This window comes from Dermochelys coriacea, chromosome 5 (assembly GCF_009764565.3).
Source record: "Dermochelys coriacea isolate rDerCor1 chromosome 5, rDerCor1.pri.v4, whole genome shotgun sequence".
In the NCBI taxonomy this organism is placed as follows: domain Eukaryota; kingdom Metazoa; phylum Chordata; order Testudines; family Dermochelyidae; genus Dermochelys; species Dermochelys coriacea.
Genome location: NC_050072.1, coordinates 100597568 through 100607461, shown reverse-complemented (window position 1 = coordinate 100607461; position 9894 = coordinate 100597568). Strand labels below are relative to the sequence as shown.

Here is a 9894-nt window from a genome sequence, read left to right as displayed (position 1 = left end):
CAACAGAGCAAATGGGGATGGATTGAGCAGGGCGGGGCCTCTGGGAAGGGGCAGGTTAGATCTTGGGTTGCATTTAAATTCAAAAATGTATCTTGTGCATAAAAAGGTTGGAGACTACTGATCTACACAAAAGTCATTTTCCTAAACCAGCTTTGTAAATAATTTGTACCATTACTTAAGTCTTGGCAGAATTTGGTTTGCCAGTGCATTTCATATCGTCTCTCCATTACCTCCGCATTTTCCTCTTGTTTCACTAACACCTCTTCTCCCATGAACACAGATCAACATTGTAAGTAACCTGACATAAATTGTGTGCAACTCCATGGGTTTCAGTGGAATTGCCCAGTACATAAGTCAGCACAAATTGTGGTTCAGAGTGTACTAATTGTTTATGTTGTTCAAATTATTCAAATCACTTAATTAAACAAGTAATTAAATGCACCTCTGAAGTTAAATTCCCTAGCAACAACCTGAAAAATCCTTACAATTGATAATTTAAAATTGAGGTTTTCCCAAACCTTTTAATAGAAAAACTGTGTTTCAAAAAAACTGTTGATGCAACTAAGATTGTATAATGGAAAAATGATTAAAATAGAAATAAAGGTTTTAAGCCATGTTATACTGGCTTGGTTATTGAACTACAGTTCCCAGAATGCTCCTATATCTGACATACATCCCAATATTCTGTAACAAACAGTCACAATTAACCATTATATCTGATGGCTCATATCTTTCTGATGTAATGTTTGCTTATGATCTATTCAACTGCACGGCTTGTATTATTTCTATATAGGAAACATTTAAAAACAAAACCTTCAATGTGACACCATAAAAGTCTTATTCGTAACTAAACATGCTATCAACGTATGCTTAGAACTGCTTTAGCATATCCGCATATGTGATATAAGCATTATAGACAGATGGAAACATTCAATAGTGCTGAATAGGAAAAACTTTTCCTTCTGCTATAAATTTACAGAGTTTCAAGCAATCTAATTTAAGGAAATTCCATCTTCCAGTACTGTTAATGTTGAGGAGAAAAAGCATACATGACAGGTCCCATTTTAACTAGCTATGCGGACATCAGAGTAATGTTAGTGAAGAACAAAATGCAGCTGTAGGAAGTTGGTCTGTGTGCAAGGTGCAGCTTACCTACTTGTAAAATGACCACAGCACCCATGGAGAATCTCTCATCCCCCTTTCTGTTTTGCAAATTTCCTAAATTGCATGAGTTATATTCAGTCTTTCCTTCACTCTTCCTTTTCTATTCCAGCACTGAGTGGCTGTGGAGATGAACTCTGTTATAAGCTGCAGTGCCTGAGGAACACAGAGCCCTGAAGCGGCCCCTCCCTATCCTCGTTTGAGCCAACGACCAGCTGTGTAGTTGGTAGGTTTCCCTCTTCAAGCTCAGCTCATCTTTGCGGCTGCAGCTGTCTTGTCCTGAGCACGTAAGGAAGCTTGGTGCAAACACACATACGCTGAACGAACTTGTCTGCTGCTTTGGAAGTTTTATTTGCTAGAGTCCCTGGAGGGTTCATTTATTCCCTCCCCACCCCCTTTCTCTGCTCTATTAGTTCAATCCCAACGAGCTGTACTATTTTCCTCACTGGAAGGGCGACTATGCTTTTGCTGTATCTCCTCACTGTGCAAGGTAAGGGGGCCTAGATATGGGGAGAGGTTGTGTGGAGGGACCAGCAAACTTAGTCCTTGTTGCTGTTAATCCCTTTCTTGCCTTTGTGGGCTGTTTGCTTGTGAAAGCAGTGAAGTGCCTGTAACGGTCCTGTGTGTGCAGCCTCATTTTGGAAGTTGTGAGTGAGGCAACATCTTTTTGTTGGGGGCTATAACGTAACCTGTGGTATCAAGGCAAAAAAGGAGTGTTGAATGCAACAGGTTCCATCTGGTGCCTGCATGAGTGAATGAGCCTGAGTCTGCTTGCCCAAGTTGCAGAGAAGCATGTGGTTTCCCTCACATTTCTTTTCATTCTGAGTGCAATGCAATGCTATCTGTGTGAACAGAGCTTTCTTTGTCCCTACAGTTTTGCTGTTTGCTGGAGCTGTTGAGCTCTCTGCTGGGTCTTGTGCCTTTGAAGACAGCACTTGTGGCTATGAATCAGATGATACATTTTTGCCATGGATTTTAAATGAAGAAGGTAAGGATGGCTTTTTGGTATTTACAGGGATGTGCTGTGCTTAAAAATGAACAAATACATTTTTATACCTAGGCTACAATAAACTAAAAGTATTAAGAACCTTAAATTTCCAAACTACTTTTCATGGTTGATGCTGTTTAACTCTTATATGAATACCACTGAAGTCTGTTCACTTTTGTTTATAGTTTCATCAGTTCTCAGTCTTGTAGTGTTTAGTTTACAGGCACTACAGAGAGATATTAATTTGTTTAAAATATCTGTTATCATGATTTCTGTAAGATTCCCATGAAAACATTCTATTGGTTTAACTTTCTATTGAGGGAAAAACTCATTTTTACAAAATCAGTATTTCAGACCTAATTTAATTCATCCCCTTGAGGTTGTGGCTCTGCCTACTCCTTTCTCTACCTTTATATATGAAGCGTTGTGTCTTAAACTTCTGTGTAATATTGCTGTTTATATTAAACATATGCTTTCTTCCATCCCAGAAGTGGCTGCATTTCTATGGCAGGAGAAATGTTGTCTGTATATGTTATCATTTCTATGCGTACCTCATAGGGTTGTTTTGAGGTATATTTAGCAATGTTTGTTAAATATTTTGAGATCATTGGATGAAAAGTAATATATGATTGCCAGGTATTGTTGGTGTCTCGATATTCTTTTTGGTCCATTGTGTGATACCTTAGATACTATAGAATTGAATAGGAAAAATTGTAAGTCACTATTTTTGACATTGTATTACTGAGCTATATTGGGAAAGTATGTGACAGTCCAAATTCCCATGGATTTCACAGGCAGTGTGGCCAGAGTAATGATTGCAGAATTTGTCGTGCTCTATATAATAAACACAATTTGGGTATAACTGAGAAGTGAAAATATTTTTATTTGGGTATGGCAGTGGGTACCGTGCCATACATAGGATTAAATTTGGGTTCACATAATAAAAGGAAGCCCTATTAGCTGTGGTTTTGGCAGCCACATAAATCCCCCAAACAGGGTCCAGGTATAATAAAGTGGTGAGTCTAGATACCTATAGATAAATCCTCTTGTCTGCTCTCCTTTCAGCCTTCCAACTACTAAAAGATTTTTCTCTTTCTGTTTCCAATCCCTCTCTAACTATTTAAAATAACAGTACAAAACAATGCAGCTCCTAAGAGCCAAATGGATCCCCATCCATTTTTGGAAGCTGTGTTAACAGTCTCTGTTACCACTCTCTGTCTGTTAACATCACGCCTCACTGAATTGGCTCTTTTGGAAGCAGCATTTCCTCTTAGTGATTGACAGGAAGCCCTGTGTAAAGTGTTGCTGATTCAGTCCAGAGTAGCAGTGAGACATTGGCAGCAACACCTGCAGGAGTAACTGTTATGGTGCTTGAAAGGAGGGGAAAAAAAAACAACTTGGAGCACTAACAGCCACAGTGTCCTGGCTCGTAGAGCACTAGTTTGGCTGGTTGCAACACTCTCTTTATTTTATCTGAACATTGCAGTTACAGCTAAAAGAAAAGGAGTACTTGTGGCACCTTAGAGACTAACAAATTTATTTGAGCATAAGCTTTTGTGAGCTACATATAATATATAAATAAATTTGTTAGTCTCTAAGGTGCCACAAGTACTCCTTTTCTTTTTGCGAATACAGACTAACACGGCTGCTACTCTGAAACCTGCCAGTTATAGCTAAGTTTCTGTCACTGGAAATCACTGTTTTTATTAAGGAATGTATAACTGGATTGTAAAGTTCACTCTGGGAGGACAGTTGGTGTAGTAATACTTGTAATAGGTAGGGCTCTGTCAATATTTCTGTGTTTAAATCTCTTTTCCAGGAGTTTGTAACTTAGTGGTAGTAAGACATTCCAGGCTGACAATTGGCATACAGGGTATTAGCCTCTCTGAAATTTATTCAGTATTGTAACCAAAACTAGTTTAAAATGTTTGATCCAACTTTTGCTTTCAGGTGTGCATAACCAATTTGTTTCAAATACTGTTTTGCTCCATAATACAGTTCTGGGTGCTGATATTTGCAGACTAACCCAGGTGTCTCTGATCAGCGTGTGCATATGTTGTGCATATACTGGCATGACAGAGAAAGTTAAGGATGGGAGAGGCATCTTTAACTGTGACTTGTTTCAGTTATTTTTGGTTGTTTAAAATCTTTTACTGTTTTTAAGTAGCATTTACTATTTGGAGTATATACCCTTATAGGGACTACTTGACTTACTGTTTAAAATCTTTCAGCTCTTACAATATTATTGAGAGATTTATAGGATGAATCATTCCAAGCAATTTAGGTGATGTGTGCATAGTTAAATCCCGCTGAGAAATTTCCACTCCATACTTGAAAGTCTTTTGTCCAACTGCCAAAGAAGCCAATGTGTACTTAATGGCCAGATCCAGATTGGACATAAGGGGCCAATTTTTGCTCTGGTTTATGCCTGTGTATTCCCAATTAGATCAGTGGGGATGCATGGATTCAACTTCCCTTTGAAATGCTTATGGCTTCTCTTTAACTATCTGAGAATTTTGAGATGGGTCAGTTTTTTATTCAAATAGATAAGGATCACATTGAGATAGCTGGGAAAGATGTTGAGTACCATACAATTTTACCTTTTTAAATAATTCTAAACTTTTTACCTGATCTTTTGAGTCAAGTGAATTTGACAGCTGCTGCAGTCCTAATTTTAGCAAAAGTCCCACTGGAAAATCAAACAGAAATATTCAGTATTAAAGTCAACAGGAGTTGTCTGAGAAATGACTGTAAGATTGGGCTTTAAGGCCCCTGTTCTGCAACCTGATCAATGGGATGGATTCTAGTGCCCAAATGAACCTGTATTGACTTCAGTGGTAATCTGTGTGGGACTAAGATTCTGCACAGGTGGATCTAAATATAGGATTGGGGCCTAATATTATAAACAGCAAGGTGCCCTTTCTCTCTGATAGCTGTTCTGGGGAGGTTATTTATTACTAAAATTTTACATTCCAAAATGTAAATGCCACAAACTATTCTCATGTATTGCTAAAAATCACTGGGTAAAGAATAATATAAGAACTAAAATTGGCTCAAAATATTACAATCCCTCTCTTTAAAAATATGTACCTAGTACAGAGGAGAGTGTACAATGTCCAGTAGTGTGTGAGTCCTAAAGTACTGAACCCCAGCTGAGTAAATATAACATTAAAAATCCAGCAGCACATTTACCAGTGTTCCAGTTCAATTTGCAGTGTAATGTGTATGAATAATGGAGGACTCCACTGTGTGCTTTATGCACTTAGTGAAAAATGTTTCTATATTAGCGATGTGAAAAAGAAAACGGTTGTGAATTTGTTGCATGGCAAAGTAGCTGCCTTATGCAATATATTGTTTTCAAACATAAACTGGTGACCAAGAGATTAGCTAATGTCTGTACAGTGCTTTGAAGATGTAATGAGCTCTGTGAGTGTTGTTCAACTGTATGCATCAGCCAACCTGCTAGTAGTGACCTTCAGTAACTTTTTAGAAACCTCTGCAACGGATCTACTTCCATTTTACCATAAACATCCTTGAATGCACTGTGTCTCTGAATAGGAATTTACATATAAAACTCCTTTTCAGGAGTGTGAGACAAATATCATTCTCCCTTGATAAGACCTCATAGTTTATGAGAAAGACAGAAGGCAAGTCCATATTCACCAATACAAGTGATATTTAGTCAAAAAGTTAGAATTCACTATTGCAATAATAATGGTCACTAATTGCATTTTGGGGTTAAATTCAGCCCAGGTTTATATTCAGATACCTTGTGGACATTGGCTTTGCAGACTCCTGAAGGCCAGCTCTGATCTAGGCTGTAATTGCATGCTGAGATTCTGATAATATGAGCAAACTATTAGAGCTTTACTCTTATGGTTTATAATGTTAGCAGAATTGATGAAATCAGACCCCCCTACAATAAGGGGCATTGTTACCTATATTACAAATCCTTTAAAGGTAGTCATAGGATTTTATAAATAATTTAGGCTTACAAATAACACTTTGGCAGAAGAGGAAGTTTATTAAAGAAAATGCTTTTTTTGAAATAGATTTTTTTTTTTTGTTAAGTAGAAGAAAGTTTTATCACCTTCCTGTCCAGAATCCTCTGTGACTCAGCATCACAGGATCTTGTTACACAATACAGTTGTGTTGACTATGTGGGAGCTCCACGAGACATTGTGGTTTAAGAAGGTTCAGGGAGTGCCCTGGTCCATGGCCAGACAGCAATTGTGGTTGGAACAGTAGAGACAGGGATATAGGTCTACCGGGAATGCAGGAAGGGAACAGTCTCTGCAGTCAGAGTGCAAGGACTGCAGTTGTAACTGCATTCATAGATGGTGCCATGGGGTAAGCTTTCTGGCCGCCTTTTGCCTCCCTCCCCGCAACCTAACCTGCACGAGGGCCAGCTGTAATCTGGCCCTAAAAACAGCATGTTCATAGCGAAATTATAAATAATAATTTCCTTAGACTCAAGAATCAGGGTCCATCCTTTCTGTGAACCACTTTATTTGTTGATACTTTTGTCAAGGATAGCCCTAGTTTAATCCACCACAGGTGCCGCCTGTTACTGCTGTTGAGTGTTTAATTTGACTGTGGCCATGAGTATGTTTTGTTCCTTCAAGTCAGCAGGAAACAACTTAATAGAGCTGGAAAGCATCCACACTTGGGCCTTTGACTCCTATCTGCACCAAGTCCTGGAGTGTGCTTTGTTGAATGTATTGATGTAGGCTTTTTTTTTATCACCATTGTGTTATCATTGCAGAGCTCCAAGACAATAAGAACATTGTTTCCATTTACAGCAATATATTCTGAAAGGCAAGTAGTTTGGTAGTTGAACACTTTGTTAAATGTGCATATGCACAGGCATTTGTTGTGGATTTAGTGGTATTTAGCAGCAATTTTACAGGCAACTACTGATATAGGGCTCTCCTCTACATTTACCTGTGTAATGTTTGCTAGTAGACTTTGTTAGTACTTTTCCATAATGAATTGAGTGGAGGTGAGCTATGTGAATGGTGCTTGCTGTAGTCTGGGGAATCTGGCATTTGTATGGTCAATGGCAGCTTCCAGCATATAGATTTGATTGTTCTGCTGCTATGCCTCTACAGACCCAGAAATGTTTATCCCATCAAATTGATCATTTCTAAGGATAAGTTTTTGGACATAAAGGCAGGATTGTTTTTAGTTGCTGAGAGTTCCTGAATGGAACTTTCTAGGTTTTGTTGTTGTTACTAAAATTCATACAAGAGACTTGGTCCTTGAAAAGAAAGACTTCAGTCAGAATGGAGATTAAGTACATACTGAATTACAAGGTGTGCATAAATTTTCCTGTCTTGATCCCCTTACAAATGCTACAACTTGAGCTACATCAGTCCAAGACTCAGGTTTCTGTAGTACGTTCCAAATGGGTGACCATCAGATGACCGTATTGGAACATTGGCTTGATTAGTAAATCAGCATGCCCGGCACATATATCTGAAATAGGTCATAGTTGTCACAGAGCGTTGCTATTGTCGTGTAGGACTTAATAACAGTCGAATTTTTTTTTCAAAATAAAGTTAAACTTTTTAAGATGAGGAGAAACTTTTTGAGAACCAGAATAGCAAGCACAAGGCTGTGGACGAGATAGTACATACCAACATGAAGAATGTGGCAGATGAAATGCAATGGTGACAAATGCAAAGTAATGCACATTGGAAAACATAATCCCACCTATACATACAGAATGATGGTTTCTAAATTAGCTGTTAACATCAAAAAAAAGATCTTGGATCTTTGACCAGAGAGATTGAAGTATCAGAGGCTCGTTCACCTGCGCATCTACCAATGTGATATATGCCATCATGTGCCAGCAATGCCCCTCTGCCATGTACATTGGCCAAACTGGACAGTCTCTACGTAAAAGAATGAATGGACACAAATCAGACGTCAAGAATTATAACATTCAAAAACCAGTTGGAGAACACTTCAATCTCTCTGGTCACTCGATCACAGACCTAAGAGTGGCTATACTTCAACAAAAAAGCTTCAAAAACAGACTCCAACGAGAGACTGCTGAATTGGAATTAATTTGCAAACTGGATACAATTAACTTAGGCTTGAATAGAGACTGGGAATGGATGAGTCATTACACAAAGTAAAACTATTTCCCCATGGTATTTCTCCCCCCCACCCCACCCCCCACTGTTCCTCTGATATTCTTGTTAACTGCTGGAATTAGCCTACCTGCTTGTCACCATGGAAGGTTTTCCTCCTTCCCCCCCCTGCTGTTGGTGATGGCTTATCTTAAGTGATCACTCTCCTTACAGTGTGTATGATAAACCCATTGTTTCATGTTCTCTGTGTGTGTGTGTATATAAATCTCCCCTCTGTTTTTTCCACCAAATGCATCCGATGAAGTGAGCTGTAGCTCACGAAAGCTTATGCTCTAATAAATTTGTTAGTCTCTAAGGTGCCACAAGTACTCCTTTTCATAAGTCATGTGCTCCCTAATCATTTTTGTTGCCCTCCGCTGGACTCTTTCTGATTTTTCCACATTCTTTGGGGTCCAAAACTGGACACAGTACTCCAGATGAGGCCTCACCAATGCTGAATAGAGGGGAATGATCACGTCCTTAGATCTGCTGGCAATGCCCCTACTTATACAGCCCAAAATGCCATTAGCCTTCTTGGCAACAAGGGCACACTGTTGACTCGTATCCAGCTTTTCGTCCACTGTAACCACTATGTCCTTTTCTGCAGAACTGCTGCCTAGCCACTCGGTCCCTAGTCTGTAGCTGTGCATGAGATTCTTCTGTCCACATATTTATTCAAGTGACACCATCATAGGACCTAAATCACATTAGCCACGCCATCAGGGCTTGTTCACCTGCCCATCTACCAATGTGATATATTCCAGCAATGCCCCTCTGCCGTGTATATTGGCAAACCGGACAGTCTCTACGCAAAAGAATAAATGGACACTAATCTGACAATAGGAATAATAACATTAAAAAACTGATAGGAGAACACTTCAACCTCTCTGGTCATTCAGTAACAGACTTAAAGGTGGCAATTTTGCAACAGAAAAGCTTTAAAAACAGATTCCAAGGAGAAACTACTGAGCTTGAATTAATATGCAAACTAGATACTATTAACTTGGGTTTGAACAGAGACTGGGAGTGGCTGGGACATTACACATATTGAATCTATTTCCCCATATTAAGTATCCTCACACCTTCTTGTCAACTGTCTAAATGGGCCATCTTGATTATCACTAAAAAAGTTTTTTTTTCTCCTGCTGATAATAGCTCATCTTAATTAATTAGCCTCTTACAGTTGGTATGGCTACTTCCACTTTTTCATGTTCTCTCTCTGTGTGTGTGTGTGTGTGTGTGTGTGTGTATATATCTACCTTCTTACTATATGTTCCATTCTATGCATCTGATGAAGTGGGCTGTAGCCCATGAAAGCTTATGCTCAAATACCTTTTAGTCGCTAAGGTGCCACAAGTACTCCTGTTCTTTTTGCAGATACAGACTAACATGGCTGCTACTCTGAAATATGTCAGCAAAGGCAGTTCTAATCAGATATAGGCATATTCTTGCTGAGTTGCAGATCTGTTAGCACAGTAGTAATTTTAACTGTCTGTAGTACATTTCTGGGACCATTTCCTACCCTACTATGCAACTGTCTCTATATTTTAAAAAAAAAATCTATAACACTACTCAGAGCGAAAGCTTAATCCAAGATTAAAGCAACCA

At 38.9% G+C, this 9894-nt stretch overlaps 1 protein-coding gene across 3 annotated transcripts in view; it reads left to right on the top strand.

Annotated features, from left to right (window-relative positions):
* The first annotated feature begins 1312 nt into the window (after positions 1 to 1312).
* Positions 1313 to 9894, top strand: part of MAMDC2 (MAM domain containing 2) — a 97302-nt gene continuing 88720 nt past the window's right edge. The window contains exons 1-2 of one of the 3 annotated variants that reach the window (XM_043515165.1): positions 1313 to 1387; positions 2036 to 2149. Coding sequence is in view for 2 of the 3 variants with exons in the window: in XM_038401889.2 (XP_038257817.1) it covers positions 1621 to 1651; positions 2036 to 2149 (145 nt within the window). In the remaining variant the exon portion in view is untranslated. Of the gene's footprint in view, positions 1652 to 2035; positions 2150 to 9894 lie in introns of all 3 variants that reach the window. The other 2 variants (XM_038401889.2, XM_038401890.2) reach the window with 2 other exon arrangements.